The following is a 21,095-nucleotide window of genomic DNA, read 5'->3' on the forward strand; positions in this document are numbered from 1 at the left end:
AACAAGAAAACCACTCTAGTGGTGGAGAAATTACACATTTCACCTTGAACTGCACAGAAATCATACAGTATTGAGTAACATTTGGTACCATTTCCTGGTCCATTGCACTCCATCGTGTGTTTTTTTAACAGAGTCCACATAAGACCTTTTGTGCTTCTCCTATTCCTCTTCACTAGGAAACACTATAGGCCTGCACGCAGTACACAAATACACACAAACACACACACACACACACAAAAGTAAATTCTTAAAGGAGGCAATGGCTCCACAAAAACACAGAACAAACATAAAACAGAACAATATTACAAAACATGATATCAAAAAGTGCGTAAAGCAGCAACACAAGAAGAAAAGGTTTTGCCTCCCTTGAAAATAATGCCTTAGTTTGTATATTCCTATCAGGGATCTTTTTGTAAACTGTATCAAGATTTTTTTTTTTTTTTTTTTAAATATATATATTTTGGACAATGTTTAACTACATTTAAATATTGTAAATATTGAATTGATAGTTCACCCAAAAAAGTTCTGTCATCATTTACTCACCCTCATGTTGTTCCAAACCTGTATGACTTTCTTACGTGGAACACAAAAGCAAGTGACAGGCACTTGGTCACCATTCATTTTCATTGTATCTTTTATCCATGCAATTAATCTGAATGGTGACTGGTCTTTCTATCTAACATTTGTGTTCCACATAAGTAGTTAAGTCTTATGGATTTTTAGAACAACATGAGGGTAAGTAAATGATGACAGAAATTTCATGTTTGGGTGAACCATCCCTTTAAATACTTTCCTATCTTGATTACAGGTATCTTTGAGAATAATGTGTGAGTGAATAATGGCATAAATTGATGACCCTTACAGAGGGCGCCCGCAGGAGGATGATTAGTGTATTCAAAAAATTTTTTTACATCCAGTATAATGTGTAATGATGTGCTTTACCGCTTTGCTGAATTGTGGGTTTTCTTGTCAAAATCACTCTCTTGCTCCCTCTCTGACTGGGTATCACTGGTCTTTGTGGTCTATGGGACAACCACTTTAGATTTGATCTGCTCAGTGGGGTACAGGGGCAATTTAACAGTAACAGAGATCATGAAAAGAACGAGACTGAGAGACGACCAAATGCCACAGAGAAGTCGAGCAACTTCTGACAACAAATTGTAAAATCCTGTAAAAGTTCACGGAAGCTTGATATTTAAAGGAATGGTTCATCCAAAAATGAAAATGTGCTCATTATTTACTCAAACTGATATACTTCTTAAAACTGAAAGCTCTTTTCCAACAAAAAAGGATAAGATTTGAAGAATGTACACTTTTCTTTTTTTGTATAAAACAAGTAGGCTTGGGTATTGATGTACTGATTTGATTTTGATTCACAAGCTCTTGACTCATTTTGATTCCAATTCGATTCAATTCTGATTCATTTGGGTATATTTTAGTTATAATGACCATTTTGCTTACATATGAAAGAAATTCTCTCAACAACTAAGAGCTTTAACAAATGTATTTATTTAGAAATAAATTAACAAATGTTCTTTTATCATAAGTTTTTCATCATTTTGGTCACATTTTAGCTTTTTTTAAATGTACAAATTTCATGTATTTATCAATAAATATGATGTCTTGAAATTGCATCTATTATATTGTATATACAGTGGCAAGAAAAAGTATGTGAACCCTTTGGAATTACCTGCATTAATTATTCATAAAATGTGGTCTGATCTTCACCTAAGTCCAAATAATATACAAACACAATCTGCTTTAATAATGACAGACAAATAATGCACTTGTTCTTGTTAATACTGAATATACAGTTTAATCATTCATAGTCTAGGGTTGAAAACGTATGTGAACCTCTGGGCTTCTGACTTCTAAAAAAGTTAATTGGCAGGAGGTGTTCCAGTCAATGTGCTGAAATTGTAGGTGTGGATTTTAGAGGTGCCCTGCTGTATAAAAACAGTACAGTCTGGGTACTGACACAGTCTAAACTTCTCAAGAAGCCTGTGAACCATGCTCTGATAAAAAAAATAAAAAAAATGTCAGAGGACCTTAGAAAAAGAATTGTAGAGATGTGTGAAGCTGAAAAAAAGGCTACAAAACATTTCTAAAAGACCTGGATGTTCACCAATCCACATTATGACAAATTGTCTACAAATGTAGGAAATTCAGCACTGTTGCTAGTTTGCCTAGGTGTGAGCGTCCTGCACAGTTCACCCCAAGAGTACAACGTGCAATTCTGCAGGAAGTGAAAAAGAACCCAAAGGTAACCGCAAAAGATCTGCAGATATCTCTTGAACTTGAAAACACAGAACAAGAATGGTGTTTATGGGAGGACACCACGGAGCAAACCACTGCTCTCCAAACAAAACATTTCTGCATGTCTCAAGTTTGCAAAAGACCACCTTGATGCTCCACAAAGCTTGCGGAATAATGTTCTGTGGACAGATGGAACAAAATGTAACTTTTTGGCACTGCACACCAACACCTAATCCCAACTCTGAAGCATGGTGGAGGACGCATCATAGTTTGGGACTGCATTGCTACATCAGGGCCTGGATAGCTTGCAGTCAATGAGGGAACAATGAATTCATTAGTGTATTAAGGGTTTTACATGAGAATGTCAAGGAAGCAGTCCATCATCGAACAACTGGGTGAATCAACAAGACAATGGTTATATACTAAGGATATTAAAAACAACATTATTCAATGATTGTTCAAATGGATTGCATGGATCTCGTCTTTGGACACACTTTGCACGAAATGAGTCAAGCCAAACTTTTACTCTGAACACGCAGTGAAAGGATCTCAGTGTTAAACTTAGTCGCCAATATACTACTCAATAACTAGCAAGTGAAATCTAAAAATTTACCAACCAGTGGCTAATCACAGACATTTTTAGTCACATAGCAAAGAATTTAGTCACATATGCATTTGGTCATATAAGTGATGTTCTCGGATTGTAGAGGGTTACACATAGAGTAAAAGATTGATCTTGGGATTAGAAGAACCGATATTTCGGATCATTCTAATGAAGATTGCGTAAAATATTTTTACCAAGCCCTAACAACAACATCTCCAAAATAGGCATGAAAAACACCATAAAAGTAGTATGGACATTTAAGGACTACTTTTATGTTTCTTTTACAGTGTTTTCTATCCTTTTGTCACTGTAGGAAAAAGAGCAGCGTAAAAATTCTGTGTTCCAGAGAAACATTTTGGAACGACATGAATGCGAGTAAACATTTTTTTTTTTCTTTTAATGTGGGAGAAGATTGGCAGAAAATGTTTGCATTAGAAACATCTTGTTTTATGCTCATTTAAGTTCCATGTATGAGACAATAAAACAGTAACAATGTTACACATAAAAGACAGACTTCAAACCTGCACTTGAAGAGGTAGAGATCGCTCAAAAGTTGTTTCTACAGTTCCGTCTTCACCCAAAACAGTCACCTCCAAATTCGACGTCACCAGTGCACTGACTGACACTCCCTCTTCCTCTTTTGACGAGGCAACAGTCTCCGAGACGTCCTTCTCTGGGGGCACGTTTTGACATTTCGATTTATGGACTGGGATATGTTTATGCGAGTCCTCCCTAATGTACCCCTTCCCACTGCCCTCAGAGCCAGTAAAGGAAACATTAATAGAACTACAAACATCAAAGTTCAAAGACAGGTAGAAAAAAGGTAATTCTTTATCCCAGCTTAGAACTGGAATCAGGGAAGGATCTCCCGTTCCGGTTCCAACCGGTTTAGCAGGCATTTGGACAGAGGGGTTGACACGACTGAGGTCACAGGTTGAATGACCTTTGACACGAGGTGGCACCAAATCCTTCGATACTCTTAGGACCTGTAATGGTGTCGATCCTTGGACTCCACTCAAGAAGTCCAATGATTCTACAATACAGCCCTGATCTGGGGAGCATGGCCTAAAAACGCACTTTTTTTTCAATGGCGTCTCATAGGTCTCATCCAGACATGAATCATCCCGCGGTCTCTTACTCTTACTACATTCCTGATTAGTAATAAGAACTTTAATGTCACAAGGGCTGCTGTAATTGTACAACTGCTCACAGATCATTTGGGAGTAAATCGACAGAGGCCTCAAGTGCGGAAAAATGGACCACTCATGCCATTTTGAACTTTTAATGTCCTCCTTTTCATCCGTCATTGTTATTTTTGTAGTATACTGTTGTTGTTGTTTTACTGAATTAGGAACGGGAGAGGAAGGAGGAGTGTTCTGTCAGTTTTATCCTGGAAGGAGAGAGAAATTAAAGCAAAGTGCATGAACATACTACTTTTACAGACTCATGAATTTACTTCACGAGGGCCATTTTATTTCATGCGTTGACCTATTTCCTATTGAAACAGGAAGGGGTCATCTAGGTTGTATTCAGAATAGTAAACTACCATACTTCTCTTACTATTTCTGCCATATTTAAAGGAATAGTTCACCCAAAAACGAAAATTCTATCATCATTTACTCACCCTCACTCCATCCCAGATGTGTAGGACTTTCTTTCTTCTGCTGAACACAAACAAAGATTTTTATAAGTATATTTCAGCTCCGTAGATTCATAAAATGCAAGTGAATGGTGGCAAGAACTTTGAAGCTCCAAAAAGCACATAAAGGCATAAAAGTAATCCATATGACTCCACTGGTTTAATCCATGTCTTCAGAAGCGATATGATACATGTGGGTGATAAACAGATCAATATTGAAGTCCTTTTTTACTATAAATCTCCACTTTTCTTCATGCATATCGCCACCTGCTGATCAAGGAGAATACATGGTAAAAAAGGACTTAACTATTGATCTGTTTCTCACCCACACCTATCATATCACTTCAGAAGTTATGGATTTTTGCTGCTTTTTGGACCATCAAAGTTCTGGCCACCATTCACTTGCTCTGTATGGATCTAAAAATCTTTTGTGTTTGTGTTCAGCAGAAGAAAGTGATACACATCTGGGATGGCATGAGGGTGAGTAAATGATGAGAGAATTTTCATTTTTGGGTGAACTATTCCTTTAAGTATGCATACTGGGTAAGTAGTATGGAATGGATTTAGACATACTTAAAACTTAATACTTAAAAATGCAAAATACAGTAGTTGCATAATTTCCAACTACATAAGTGGACACACGGCATTTGATAAATATGCAACATGATGAGCTCATGTAACACGGTGGAGAATACTACAGCTTGACACATTTATCTTTGGACATTGCATACTGTTTAACACACTATTTGTATTACTATTCAATTTATTCAAAATAGTAGACAGTATATTGTATGCTGGGTAATATGTAGTAAGTAGTATTTACTCTTACTATTTCTTTTGTGTATATATGGCAAAAAGAGTGTCAGTAGTATGGTGGTATCTGCACCATATTAATTTTGTTTCTAAACTTGTTGGTTAAAGTGGCCTTTTGAATGTGGACTGCAGCTTTGCAAGTTTACCTGGTGAAAACAGTGTTCAGTGACTGAAAGTGCTGATCTTCAGTGATTAAATTGCTGGTGCCCGATGTTTTTGTATGTTATTTGCTTCCACTCTCCATTATCAACCGCCGCCTGAGATAAAAACTACATTCTGAGTCACACCTGATATTTATAACCTCTCAATCACAACTCGCCTTGTGATTGGCTGGAACCCAGAACGTGATTTCTTTTAAACCTTCTGGACATTTTCTTCGCATTTAGATGCAACACAGTTTAAAATATGTGCTTGGATAAAGAAAACCGACCGTGTAAAACTTAAAAAAAAAAAAAAAAAAAATTAAATAACAAAAATAAAATAAAGCTTTAGTTTATCTGGGGTTGCGTTTAATGACGAAGTCTTGGCTCATGAATATTAATTACGTTACACGAGAGCTAGCCAGTATTTCCTGCTAATTGGCTGGAAGGCAGCAGTTGGTGAATGGGCGCTTGAGAGGCGGACAATTAAAAGGTTCTGTGCAATTTTTATTTGTTAAAATATTTTCTTTAATCCCAGTTGAATGTGCAGATACAAATATAAGTAAGCCATTCGTAGATTGATGTCCACAAAAAAGAGTAAAAAATAAATAGATAAATAAATAAAAATAACGGGGCACTGGCTCAACCAATGGTGTGAGTACGGGGCGGGGCTAACGGTTTTCCAAACAAAGGAAGACGCAGTAATGGCCCGGGGCCGTTCACACCATACGTGTTTTTGCATCCCTCCGAGCTGTTTTCAGTTGTTCTTTTGTGTAAACATGCGCTAGACTGACGTTTTTGAACATTGTGCACATAGACGCAGCGTCAGTTTAAAAAAAAAAAAAACGTCTCGAAATTAAGTTATTAAATATTTCGAGTAATAGTCTCGAATTAATAACTGTTTTCTAAGGGGCACAAAAAAGGAATTGTGATTGGTCAACCTGACAAGTGGTGAGAAAAGTAACACACTCGTATTTACACTGAGAAACTGAATTGAAGCCATGGAAATTTAAATTATGAGAATTATTATTTATACCCATACTAACTGCCATTCTACATATTATCTTGGTAAACTTGTCCACATTATAACTGCACCGCATTGGTTTCACCACTAGAGGGCGGAAAAGTCCAAGTTACACTCAAACAGAAATCAACACAGCACTTTTATTACAGAGCTTTAATTTAAAATAAGACAATGAACACGAAATGAGTAAGACAAACAGAGACAAACGTTACGGTCCTTTGACATCTGATGTCTAATAAAGACCCTAATAAAAAAAAAACTAAATACAGGAGCAGACAAGCTTCACTGTAAACCACAAAAGAACTGCTTGCATTACTTTGGCCAGCAATTAAATCACAGTCAAAAGTAAAACTGCAGTGTTCAATATCAGTGAATGCACAAGTGTTTTAGTTTAGAAAGTTACACATTGTTGTACTTATCATAAAGTTATATTTTTGGAATTTATGCAATATGAGAAACCCTTTACAAAAGTACTGTTATTTCCATAAAAATATACAGTGGAAAAAGTATAGTTATACAATGTTTTATGGATACTACCATTAAGGATATATTACTGTTTTACTCAAGTATCTTATAGTATCACAGTACCATGAAGTATCTTATACCATCACTAAACCATTGTACTACCACTGTACTAAAAAATAATGTTTGTATAATTGCGCTCCTGAAATGAGTGCAAAAATATGTTTTAATAGTAAAAAAATAATCAATAAATATTCAGCCTTTCATTTGTTTTTTTCTATCATGGTATGTCAGGTTCACTCATCCAATTTTCACTAACTCATCCAATCTGTCTTTTTATTCCCTCTTTTTTTCATGCTTTTAAGGGCAGACAACTGACTTATACAAAAACTTTCCCATCTCAGCAAACCTCACCTAACGAAAACACAAACCCACTCCTTAAATCTTTAGTGTAAATTAACCGAAGATGTGCTAATCTCAAGGATTATATTATGACATTCCACTGCACAGAATTGCAAAGCCAGCACTCAAATGCACTCAAAATAAAAATAATAAATGTAATAATATTATACGGTTACTGTCATATACATACATAAATACATTTTGTATTTATAGACATACATGTAAAACAGGAGAAAAAATTAAAGTTTTAAAAACAAGTAACATTTAAGAAGTACAATTTCAACATTAGTTGAAACAACATCTTTACTGTATTGCTTTTGTCTGTGCTCTTGTATAAGTCATCACGTCCGGTTTGCTAAACCTCTTAATTTAATGCTGGATGCAGTTCCAGCAACAGCCACCAGATTCCGCCAATGAGACAAACGGCGATTCCCTTTGTGACGTTTCATCAGCTCGTTCCACTCTCGCCCCTCCCCCTCATAACCGCCTCTCAGAATCCGAACGCGTCCTCGCCGTCCGCAGCCTCAGCTTCGGCTTTGTCCCAGTTGTTAGGCGACAAGCACTCTTCGGCATTGTAGTCCTGAGGGTTTACCCCAATGTCCAGCACCTGGGGGTTAGTGCGAGACTGAGCGAGTCTTTGGGAGAAACAAAGAGAAATTTGTGGGGTTCATGTACATGTCTGAAAGCTGCTGAAACCTCCAAGCGAGCTTCAAAACATAAATTGTAGTTCAGATCGCGCGCTATGAGCTGTCAAGACTAGTGATTAGGGAATACATATGCACAACACAACAAACAACACATTAAATATACATGGTAAACTTTCCCTCATCCAGAGTACTTCATTACATTTTAAAGAACATGATAAAACAGCATTGCAACACTGGTTTTAGTCTTGAATGTCATAAAGAACATGAATATTTGAATAGATAGGACAACATATGCTTAAAGTTGCACTCAGTAATTTTTTCCTCATTTAACAAGTTTTACTTCTAAAAACATGTGTATAAAATCATGAGCTCTCACATAAGATGAAGACACCAGTCATATCAGTATCCTTATAAAAGCTGTTTTATTCTACATGAAGAGGGTCCGCACATGGGGGCTGCCATGTAAGAGTCACATGACCAGCCAAATACTTCTCCCTTAATCTTAGTAACCATCCTGTTATTTGACACTTTCACTCATGGATTAAATGAATCATGGCTAACTGTGAATTGTGAACTTCTACATTTGCTTTGGTAACTAAAACTATTGTTTGAATAGTTTTCACCCCCTCCCTCCCAGGTGTCAATGTAAATTCAAAATAACTGAGTGCACCTTTAAAGGTATACTTCACCCAAAAATGAACATTTTGTCATCATTTATTCACCCTCATATCAATCTTCTGTGAAACACAAAGTAGATGAATAATAACCAATGTTTTGGTCTGTTCTTAACATATAACTCTCATACAGCTTTGAAAAGACTCTTAAAACAGACATGATTCACATGAACTACTTTTATGGTGCTTTTATGTAGTTTTTTGTCTTTTTTGGAGCTTGACAGACGGGTCATTGACAAATAAGGTTGTCCGATATGATAAAAATGTAGTTTATAACACGCGACAAGTTGATCTTTGTGTCCATGTTGGTCTAAGAATTGTTTGAAAACATTTATAGAAGTTTCTATTGCTATTTCTAGCCATTTTACATGCACGTTACCAGGCACGATCATACTTTTTTTTTATCAAGAAAATTCACGTTGGATCATAATTTCTTTTTTTCTAGTAAGACCTTTGATATTAGTGCAAAAATCGTATTCTTGATAATAAATTTTGTATTGTTTTCCTGTAAAAATATCTAAAAATCCTTAAAACAAGATCAATTAGATTTATCTTTTTTTAGAAACAACACTGCATAAGATATTTTGGTTTTTCAGAGAATGTATTTTTAACGTGTATTTTGTCTTACTGTACTGCCAGAGTTTTTATAGTCAAAACAAGTGAAAAAATCTACCAGTGCTGAAGAAGTAATCCAAAGTATTTAGAATACGTTACTGACCTTGAGTAATCTAACGAAATACATTACAAATTACATTTTACAGCTTGTACTCTGTAATCTGTAGTGGAATACATTTCAAAAGTAACCCTCCCAACCCTGTATACACACAGACACACACACACTCACACACACACACTCACACTCACACACTCACACACACACACTCACACTCACACACTCACACACTCACACACTCACACTCACACACTCACACTCACACACTCACACTCACACACTCACACTCACACACTCACACTCACACACTCACACTCACACTCACACACTCACACTCACACTCACACTCACACTCACACTCACACTCACACTCACACTCACACTCACACTCACACTCACACTCACACACACTCACTGGCCACTTTATTAGGTACACTTGTACATCTACTTATTCATGCAATTATTTTATCAGCCAATCGTGTGGCAGCAGTGCAGTGCATAAAATCATGCAGATACAGGTCAGGAGCTTCAGTTAATGTTCACATCAACCATCAAAATGGGGAAAAAATGTGATCTCAGTGATTTCGACAGTGTCATGATTGTTGTTGCCTGATGGGCTGGTTTGAGTATTTCTGTAACTGCTGATCTCCTGGGATTTTCATGCACAACAGTCTCTAGAATTTACTCAGAATGGTGCCAAAAACAATAAAACATCCAGCGAGCGGCAGTTCTGTGGAAGAAAACAGCTTGTTAATGACAGAGGTCAGAGGAGAATGGTCAGACTGGTCCAAGCTGAAAGGAAGGTGACAGTAACCCAAATAAACACACGTTACAACAGTTCTATGCAGAAAAGCATTTCTGAACATACAACACATCGAACATTGAGGTTGATGGGCTACAGCAGCAGAAGACCCCTCCAGATACCACTACTGTCAGCTTAGAACAGGAAAGTGAGGCTGCAGTGGGCACAGGCTCACCAAAACTGGACAAACTGAGTAGACGATTGGAAAAACAGCTGGTCTGACAAATCTGGATTTCTGCTGAGGTACATAAATGGTAGGCCCACTGCAGCCTCAGTTTTCTGTTCTTGGCTGACAGAAGTTGAACCCAACATGGTCTTCTGCTGTTGTAACCCATCCGCCTCAAGGTTCAATGTGTTGTGCATTCTGAGATGCTATTCTGCTCACTACAACTGTACAGAGTGGCCTTTCTGTCAGCTCGAACCAGTCTGGCCATTCTCTGTTGACCTCTCTCATCAACAAGGCATTTTCATCCGCAGAACTGTCGCTCACTGGTTGTTTTTTGTTTTTCGCACCATTCTGAGTAAATTCTAGAGACTGTTGTGTGTGAAAATCCCAGGAGATCAGCAGTTACAGAAATACTCAAACCAGCCCATCTGGCACCAACAATCATGCCACAGTACAAATCACTGAGATCACATTTTTCCCCATTCTGATGGTTGATGTGAACATTAACTGAAACTCCTGACCCATATCTGCCTGATTTTATACACTGCACTACTGCCACATGATTGGCTGATTAGATAATCACATGAATAAGTAGATATACAGGTGTACCTAATAAAGTCATCCATTTCAAAAACTTTTCTTTTTTTTTTTAAATAAAATTTTAGTTTTGTAATGAAATAAATTAATTTGGTGGCACAAATATATTTTTGTCTACAAAACTAATTTCAAACATTTAAGCATACACCTTCAGATCAAAAGATTTTTAAGATCATGAGAAACATTTCAGTCAAGTGACCCCAAACTTTTGAATGGCAGTGTGTGTGTGTGTGTGTGTGTGTGTGTGTGTGTATATATATATATATATATGCACCTTGAATAAATGAGAGTGTACACAACTTAATCATTAATTTTAAAAGGTTCTCAAGCATATGTTTCAAGGTAAACAATATATATATATATATATATATATATATTTTAACAAATATTATGATTTTTTTGAGTCAAGAATATCAAGAAGTTTTCTCAGGATTACTCCGTATGACCTGTACAAAATATGCCTTTTCATAAAAGTCAGAATGTTGCTATTTGATTTTATTATAATGCTATAGGACAAAATAATTATATTTTTTTAAAAGGCAATGGCAACCTACATGTTGGTTACAACCAGTGCTGGGTGTAATCCAATTACAAAGTAATTATTTACTGTAATTTAATGACTTTTTTGTCCAAAAGTAGTGAAATGCATAACAGATTACAGTTTCTGACTTTCAATTAATATAATTAGTTTTAGTACATTAAACAGTTATACTTATTTCTAATATATTATTTATGTAGAATACATAAATTATGACCCCATAACGAGTCATTGAAAGTAAAGTAATTTGTAATGTGATTACTTTTTACAATGAATTAATTAGTAAAGTAATCTGATTATAATTTTAGAGAAATAAAAAGTAGTTTGTAGTGGATTACTGTTTTTAAGTAACTTACCAACACTGCTTACAACACAATACTTTGATTTGGTAGACAAAAGTTTTTGGAAATATTAATAATATTTTAAAACAAAACAGTTTCACTGTTTATTTTTTTAGAAATAATAATAAAAGATTATTCTGCAATACTCATACCAACATTTAGTTTTTCGATAATTTACACTTTTAATTAAACTGTTTGTTTTTTTACTGTAACCAGAAGATTACACCACATTATTTATTTTATTTTTTTACTTTAAGCCCCAGAAAAAATATCAAAATAACTTTGAACTCAGTAATTGAAAACATATTCATCATAGAAGGTGCATTCAAATAAATTATTTTGTGTGAATTGCATTTTTAATACTAATAGATAAAAAAAAACTAATAGATCTGGATAAACAAATAAGTGTCACATCATTGACCGAGTCGTTTTGTAAGGAAAAGAGCTGTGAGAAGATTGTGTTTCACAGAAATAACAGCATGCATGTTTGGAACGACATGATGGTGAGTAAATAATGACAGTATTTTTATTTTTGGCTGCACTATTCCTGTAAATATGGCATCTAGCCTGAATGAGGTCCACAGTAACACATTTTGCTACAAGGCAGTTGTTGGAAACAGACAGCTGAAGACAAGACAAAGAAAAATGTGAAGATGAAACCAACTGATGTTTCTACATGACTTGGCAAAGAACCCTGCCATAAAAACACAAGTCCAGCCAATACTGGATAAAATCCACTAAAACTGTCACAGAAATGGACAGGGTTCTGAACCATAGTGAGGTAAACACAGAACAGATGGGAGAACTGGACTAATATGCTGTCGTAGATGATCGAGATGCTCTGAAAGAGTGAATTATGATGGATGAAGACTACAGAGATCACTACAGCCCAGGTGAACATCATCTTTACCTGAGTTGGATTCAAAACTATCCAGACTGCGGCTGAAGGGGGAGTGAACAACATTAGTGTGAGAAAACAGAGGAAGCAAAGAGAAAACTGACTTCATGTGGACTGCAGTTTGCATGTCTGCTACTTCTGCAGTCGCCACCATAGTGCTTCCTTGTTACGATTTTTAATGTACTCCAAAACCATTAACCATTTTCCTTAGAGTCCTACAGGAGTTTACAGAATGGCCAATAAAGTCAAAGGTTAATGGCGGTCTAATGTTGAGGAAATTAAGTCAGAGTCTGTGGAGTTTTTGCTAATTGACCAGACCAATAGAAGTTGACCTTGTGACTGTAAAGATAAATGGCAAAGTCTGTAGGTTATTTTAGACTCTTTAGACACTAAGGCAAGCATCATTATTATTATTATTGTTCAAACCTAAGGTTAGGAATTTGAATAAACCCCCAAACCAAGTATTAAAATTGAGCGATTTTATCACAATAGAATAATGTAGAACAGACATATTAAAACACTAAAATCATGTTAACATGTATAAAGATGACATCTTCTGAATATCATTTTGAAACTGTGTGTATTTTAATGTTTATAGACTGGCCCCATTCACTTCCATTGTAAGGGCCTTACTGTAACAGCGATTTTTGTTTTTTGTTTTTTAAATAAACAAGGGATGAGTCAAACTTATTTTTTGTGATAATCAACATTATGTCATAACTACGTTGAAAGAAAATTTCCTGGTCTTGTTTTACTCCAAATTAAAAAGAAGCAAATAAGAAATTGTATTTTGCAAATGGAAACTAAAGCCAATTTTAAGGGCAATTAAGATTTTTTACATCGTGACATTATTTTCATGACCGTTACGCACATTTTATCCCCCAGTTCGCATTACCACGATGCAGAAAAAAACATGGTCATTACAATTTTTTAAAATTATATTTAATTGAAATAAAATTTATACATCATAATAGTACTCCCTTGGTACTGCCTTTTATTTTTGCTGCTTTTAATGAAAAATATTTCTACAAAACCATTATTTATGTAATACAATTATAAAGACAAAATAAAAAAAATAAAAAAACGCAGCACACTACCGTGTTTTTTTTTTTTTTTTACCAGTGTTTTTGTTTTTCTATTTTTGTACCTGACATTGTTTACATATTTGTATTGGTAATTAGTCACGTCATTGTCAACAGCTGTTTTGATTGTTAATGATGTATTTGAAATCTGTAGGTATTGCACTCAATGTTTTATGGAAGCCCGATGAAGGTTCTGTGACCGAACATTGCGAATGCATTTATGATGTTGTTTTGCAAGATATGGTGGTGTGCAGGATTTTTATTTTTTTATTTTTTTTGTCTTTATAATAGTTTTTGTCTTATGCAGCTGCCTATACTTTTCAGTTTGCGAGGTTCATTTGATTTATCGTTTATGTAATACAATAAAAAAAATTAACTGTTGTGGAATTAAGAATAATAATTGAAAAAATAGAAAAAAGTAAAACATCCGGATGTGTTATGATAATGAGAATTGCGGGTAAAATGTGCTTAAGTTTCCTGAAAATAATGTCACAATGCAAAAAAAACCAAAAAAAAAACAATTGTCTTTTTTCTCAATGGTCCTATATGTAGGCATAATTTTCTTAATGCAAATTAGAACTGATTTTTATATGATTTTGTTATTGATTTGGGGTTAAACCAGGACATTTTCTTGACAGGTTTCGTGAGAATCACCCATCTAGAGACCAGAAACTCATAAGTGGGTTTTCTATCCATGCATTTTTATGCAATTTTGGAATATTGCAAAGAAAATGCTAAATGGAAACAAAATAAAAACAAATAAAATCTACAAAATGCGCATAAGAACCTATATGCTTATTTGAGGTGGATACAATTTTTTTTTCAGATAACACATATGGAAATATAACTTATATAACCTATGATGGAAACACATTTTCCGAATATATTTATATACGTGCATTAAAAAAAAGTCATGTGACATTGTTTCAACAGGCCATGTCAATACATAATTCGCTAAGAGAAAATCATACATTTTATCACACAGCATATGAAATGTTGCTTTGGTTATTCTGAAAAGCCCATCATCAAAATTATTGTCTACTATTTCCTACCAGAACTGTCTGTGTTTTGTCTGTGCGCTCGAAACCCCAAGTAATTCATTACATTTAATAAAATAACTTCCATTTGAATTTCTATTTTGTGCCAATTTCCCCAGAAGTGACGTTTTTGTTGTCTTAAACACATGGGATGGACATTTTTTCCCAATTCATCCTTAATTAGAAAAGTTCTTGCTTGTTAGAGATCTGTGTCTCTCCTCACACTTATAGGGTACGAGGTTGTTAATGGAGATTAACGAAGTACTGTGCTTGATTAAAAGCCAGTGCTTTTAATTACTACACACAGCAAATAATCAGCAGAGCAGAGACAGATGGAACCCCTGCTGCTGTAAAACAGCTCATCTCATGTCTGCTAATCTCTAGAGAAACTGACTTTGTGTGTGTTTCTTTGAATAATGACCATCATTTCAAATCATTAAAGGTGCAGTATGTAAGATTCAGAAACCCTTGTTATTAATGACACCTGTGGCCGTTAAGTGAACTGCAGCCTGTTGCTCGTGATCGTACTCGTGATCGTGCGCACTCCATAGTGACCAAAACAAAGAGACTGAACGTGATTCACCGACATCATGCTGACAGATGAGGTAGCATAATTAAAATGACACAGTTATGATTGTTTTACTACAAACTTTGAGACTGTATATTATATTTGACACTCCAGTGCTGGAACAGGGCTAAAACAAAGTGTGGATATAGGTCTGACTATGCGAGACTGTAGTTTGAAGTAATCACTTTTCTTTGCATGATACATTGACTGCATTTATACAATAGCCGATGTCGGCGTTAGCTAGCTAGCCAGCTTTATCAATAGCGTTTAGCTAAATTTGGTGGATGATGACAGTAGCTGTTTATAAAATAGACTGTACATTATAAATATGTTGACACAATTCAATATTGATGTGATTCCATCACAACTGTCATTTTGATATATCGATGCGCTATTGTATCATAGAATGTATATATTTTCTGTATAACCAAGTTAAGTTACACTAATGAATGGAGCTTTTTGCATTATCTTGAACATTGTCTAGCATTCATTTCATGTGTTATTGTGGTTTACCTTGCTGAATAATTACAGATTAACATTAACCTGAATTGTAGTATAAAGAGAAGATCATTGAAATTATTTGAAAGTTACGAAGCACTGTAATTGCAATTCGTCAGCGTTAGCAGGCAAGGTCAAGTTAGCTAAAATGACACAGATCAATCCTTATGGCACTATATTTCACATGCTTTGCAGTTATGTAAGCTTACCTGTCCAATAAGAAGAACGCCAGTTCAGAGTCGGTTTTGATCCCCAAAACCGATGAAGGTCCCTCCAGGAATCAAATACCCTGCTGATGTTCACTCTAGTTTTCTCTCGACCACGATCACGTTTCCGCTTAGCCAGACGGGATTCAGTACATTTACATTTATGCATTTGGCAGATGCTTTTATCCAAAGCGACTTACAGTGCCCTTATTACAGGGACAGTCCCCCTGGAGCAACCTGGAGTTAAGTGCCTTGCTTCAGGACACAATGGTGGTGGCTGTGGGGATTGAACCAACAACCTTCTGCTTACCAGTTCAGTGCTTTAGTCCACTACACCACCACCACCACTAAAAGTAAAAGTAAAATTGTTTTTGGCTTATTCGGAGTTTGTGTGGGAGCCGGACGTTTGCTGGATTCCATCTCTAAAGGTGTGTTCACACTTGTAGTTCCGTTCTCTTGGTCCTCTTGGTTCGGACCAAAAAAGAAAATTATACATTTAGTCCTGGTTTGCTTAGCGTTTCTGACGCCTGTACTGAACTGTAATGGGCAACATAGCTCCTATGATGAGAAGAACCACGTATGCTTGAGGTCAGTATTAGGCAAATTACTTCCTGTTTTTGGTCCGTTTAGACGTCTTTGGTCCATGTTGCGTTCATATATCAATCGAACCACACCAGAGTTCGTTTGGAAGCGGACCGAGACCCACTATTCAGGCAGTCTCGGTCCGCTTGTTTGGTGCGCACCAAGGTTCGGATGGCAGCGTTCACTCTTGTTCAACTAACACAGCAATCGCACCAGAGTTCGTTTTTAATCGAACCAAACCTGCCAAGTGTGAACACACCCTAAGATAACGTTACCTAGTGTTGCAGTTTGTTGTCACTGTTGAATAGCGGAAGAGAAGCACTGAGGCAAGGCTCTCAGGAGGACGCATAAAGTCACATCCTTTGGATTTTCCCGGCAAAAGCGACCCGCTCCCTTCGCATGAAAATCAGTCTACAGGCTTTAATAGGCAACCTAGGAAGTCCGGGAATGGCTAATTTCTTTAAGTTGCGTTACAAGCCATTCACACATTGGCAAAAAAAGGCGAATATTACATGAAAAAGTTACATATTGCACCTTTAAACAGCTGTTGTTTGGATTGCAGTCAAACTAACTGTTAATCGGTGTCATTATGATGCAATACTATGCACATAATAGTCACTTTAAACATGACCTAATTTGATTGAGCATTCCGACCAGGCTGATATAGCAACACTGGCTCAACTAGATTGTTTTGTGAACCTGACACTATGTAATTCAGGCTTTGCAAAGAATCTAATGGCATTTAAGTTTAAACAATAAACAAATATATCGACTTTTTTTTAAGAGCAGAACTTTGATTGAGCACCATTGAAACAAATGTCAACAAGTGAAAGTCTATTGAGGAAAAGAGTCTGTGAATTTGACAAATTGTTACATAAAATTCTGCACCTCTGAGCTCACTCAAAATGTCATTTTCCTTTCTATGAAACACAAAATGTGAGCAGAGTGCAAAAATAGTCTGTATTACATAAGACCAGCCAAAGACTTTATTCTCAGAGCTGAATATATGCCCATCACATATACCGCTGTGGCTGCATATTGAAGCGCCAAGAATTGTCGTGCACTATACTTTAAATACAGTAGTATGCTCTAGTATAGTTCACTGCACAGGGTACTATGGTATAAAAGTACAGTTTTGGTGTAGCAGTGTGTGGAGAGAATGCAGTTACATCGAGATGTTTTTCTCAAAAATCATTTTACTAACCTTGAGAAAGCTTCGTCTAGACAATCTTCAAGTTCCTGCAAAAAACAAACCACAGAGATTGTTAAAACTTCCACATGTACGGGCCTGCAGACACTGTGGGGGGAATTCAATATGAGCACTGTTTATTTGCATTGTTTTAGCGCCCAATTCACTGAAGGAATAATGCAAATCAGGTAAAGCAGCAAACATGCCATGAAATCGAATTCGCACAGTGCACTTTCCTAACTTTCGAGTCAGTTCCGAGTGTTACACATTGGGTGTGAACGACTATTAAAATGCTAAAAATGTGCTTGACTGCACAACACGTCTTAATATATGCCTGATTATAATGCTCTTCTCCATCATTTGACGCATAAATGCTTCCATGATAAATTAAAAACGTACAAAAACATCTGTCGTAAATGTAATTCTGTTTACCTCCTTCCGTCCACGGGTGGTAATTTCGCAACATCAGTTGCGGCACACAAATAGCACAGAGTTATGTGAATAAAGTGGAATCTATAACGAACCTAAATTACTTAGAAAGGAGGAGCAAACACGTGTAAAGAAAAGACAATGCTTAGTGCAGAGCACAATTTCAGCTCATTTAGCACCTGGTTTAAGGAATATTTTGGGTTAAATACAATTTAAGCTCAATCGACAGCATTTGTAGCATAATTTTGATTACAACCAAAAATATTTGACTTGTCACTCGGTTATAAAAAAAAAGAAGCAGCAAAATCGCAGTTACAGTAAGGCGCTTACAATGGTACCGAATGGGGCCAGACCATAAACGATAAAATACACACCGTTTCAAAAGTACAGCCACAATACAAAAACCTTACAAAAGTTTACATGATTTTTGTGTGATAAAATCCCTTGCAGGGTTTACAGCATTGCGCTGTCATGACAACGAAGTTGTAATATTAAATATAACTTTACACTGATAAGGTTAGTAAACTTCTGAAACAGAGAGTATTTTTCATTCCAAAATTCCATTCCATTTTAACCTCGTGCGACACCACGTCCACATGCGCAGACATTGTATTTTGGCTTCACTATACACAACGCATAATTTAATTTAAACTGACTGATCTCAGTTCAGGAGATTCTGACGTGCTGTCAGTAAAGGGTAAAACTTTCGACTCCGTGTCATGTGACAAAACAACATGGCGCCGATCCCGGAGGAGTTTTTGTTTGGTTGAAACACCAACAAAACTACATCTGGTAAGAAACCTAATTAAGTTTTTACATTGAAACCTGTTTAAGTCAAAAGATTAGAGTCTCTAGTTTCATCCGATATGCAATTTTTAGAATTTGAGTGATTTATCGCGAAACAGCAAGCTGTTAAACACAATGACCACATTCGTGGCTGTATGCTCAGTTTCAGTTAAAATATCTTATATTCACTGTACATTATCGCATTGAGAATCAATGGATGCATCCAAAAACTGGAAAATGTTGCTTTCAGAGGCTTTATAATGAGTTAGGATGAAAATAAGGTGCATTTCGAACTGTTCTGAGACCAGTGCAGACAGACAGCACAATGGAAGTTAAGTCATTCACTAAATAGGGAGCATCCTATAGCTTTCTATATATGTTCATTCAATCCAAAATTTCTATTTAAAGTTCAGTTTCAGGCTGCAGATGGTGTTTGTACCACTCAACATGTTTGGCAGACATGGGACAATGGTGATCAATACACAGATTCAGAATTTATAATGTATCATTTTATTTTAACATGGTTGGCAGTGATTGGATGATGCTGGCCATTACTTTGAATCAGAATTATATATGCTAATTTCTAATGTAATGTCTGTAACGTCTCAAAAACATTAATAATCAACACTCTTGGAAACATAAACAATTTTATATAAAAAAAAAAAATCTGACTTTCTATAGCTTGGTATTAATTAAATTTCACAACTTAGTCTCACTGTCCACATATTTGGACATACTTTCTTTTTTTTTTTGCATGTTTCTTAGGGGCTACTAGTTACAAATCAAAAAGGGAAATGGAAAATGCACACAGCAGTCATGCAGGGGTCTCAGAAGGTTAAGTGGTTAAGTGCACTGTAACAGCAATTGTTTTTAATTTTCTTTTTTTTTTTTTTACAAAAATTGTTTTTGTGGTAATCAAAATTATGCCACAACTTTTATTGAACCCAGAACATTAATTTTGACGGATTTTAGGTGAATAAGTTGCACGTTTCTGCACTTAATTAATGTGTATAAAAGTGGCGCAACCGTTTATTTAATTTGCCCGTGTGCGTTCTTACCCATACAGTGTTGTTGTTCTCTGTGCTGAGAATCTGTGCAGGGTGTGTGTTGTCTTGTCCTAAGTGATCATTTTTTGTTCCAGCCTCAAGGTTCAAAAGATTCCCAGTGGCCACCTCTACACCAACAAACAAACAATAAAATATCACGCATTTATCAACTTAAATCTTCTCTTCCTTACACAAATATATATTGCATGGCTTTAACTGACTGTTTTTGTAATTTTGGAGCTTGACAGACCCAGATTTACTTTCATTATATGGAAAAAAGATTGCATTTTTGGGTAAACTATTTCTTTAAATGTCTCCATTCATGTGTGTGTGTGTGTGTGTGTGTGTGTGTGTGTGTGTGTGTGTGTGTGTGTGTGTGTGTGTGTGGGCCGAAAGAATCAGGTTTCTAATATCTAATAGGTTGCTGACACACTCATACAGTATGTGGTCTCATATGACACACAGATCACTGGTTTATAAGGGTTCATTCATTCAATGAACTCTGCTGTCCAATATCATTTCTGTAACCTGGGAACCTGAGAATCTCAAAGCCAGCCAGGGTCTTCTTGGCACCCTTACAAAAAGTACTGTGGCAGTACCATGCATCAGTGATGGTGTCAGATGGTAGTATCATAATGGTTCTTTGACATACACTTTACAATTTAAGTGATACTGTAAGGTACTTGGAGAAATACCATGGTATTAATTTGGCATCCTTTCTGGACAGCTTGAAGCATTTGCAGCTGAGTAGGCTGCCATGTTCAACAAAAATGATACTAAAAATAAAGTAACGTTCCTAAAAGTCTGGTTTAGAATTTTTAGACTAGAGAGTCCATTTTGTGTTCTTTCTAATGAATGCGTGAGGGTTTTTGAGAGGACATCAGAGTTGATTTCACAGTGCTTGCTCAGCTAGAACCGGCGGATGAAATAAGAACCTTTGGTGGAGTTGTGTGGTTGAGTTTCAGGCTAAATAAAGCAGATTTAGGGGAACAAACA

At 36.0% G+C, this 21,095-nt stretch overlaps 1 protein-coding gene across 1 annotated transcript in view; it reads right to left on the reverse strand.

Annotated features, from left to right (window-relative positions):
- Positions 1-6,602: 6,602 nt before the first annotated feature.
- LOC127411964 (low density lipoprotein receptor adapter protein 1-B-like) overlaps positions 6,603-21,095 on the reverse strand; it is a 65,517-nt gene continuing 51,024 nt past the window's right edge. Inside the window, exons 7-9 of the mRNA XM_051647937.1 lie at positions 20,112-20,227; positions 17,854-17,888; positions 6,603-7,975 (exon numbers count right to left, since the gene is read on the reverse strand). Of these exons, the coding sequence (XP_051503897.1) occupies positions 7,831-7,975; positions 17,854-17,888; positions 20,112-20,227 (296 nt within the window). The 3' untranslated portion in view covers positions 6,603-7,830. The remainder of the gene's footprint in view (positions 7,976-17,853; positions 17,889-20,111; positions 20,228-21,095) is intronic.

Source organism: Myxocyprinus asiaticus, chromosome 21 (assembly GCF_019703515.2).
Source record: "Myxocyprinus asiaticus isolate MX2 ecotype Aquarium Trade chromosome 21, UBuf_Myxa_2, whole genome shotgun sequence".
Lineage (NCBI taxonomy): Eukaryota > Metazoa > Chordata > Actinopteri > Cypriniformes > Catostomidae > Myxocyprinus > Myxocyprinus asiaticus.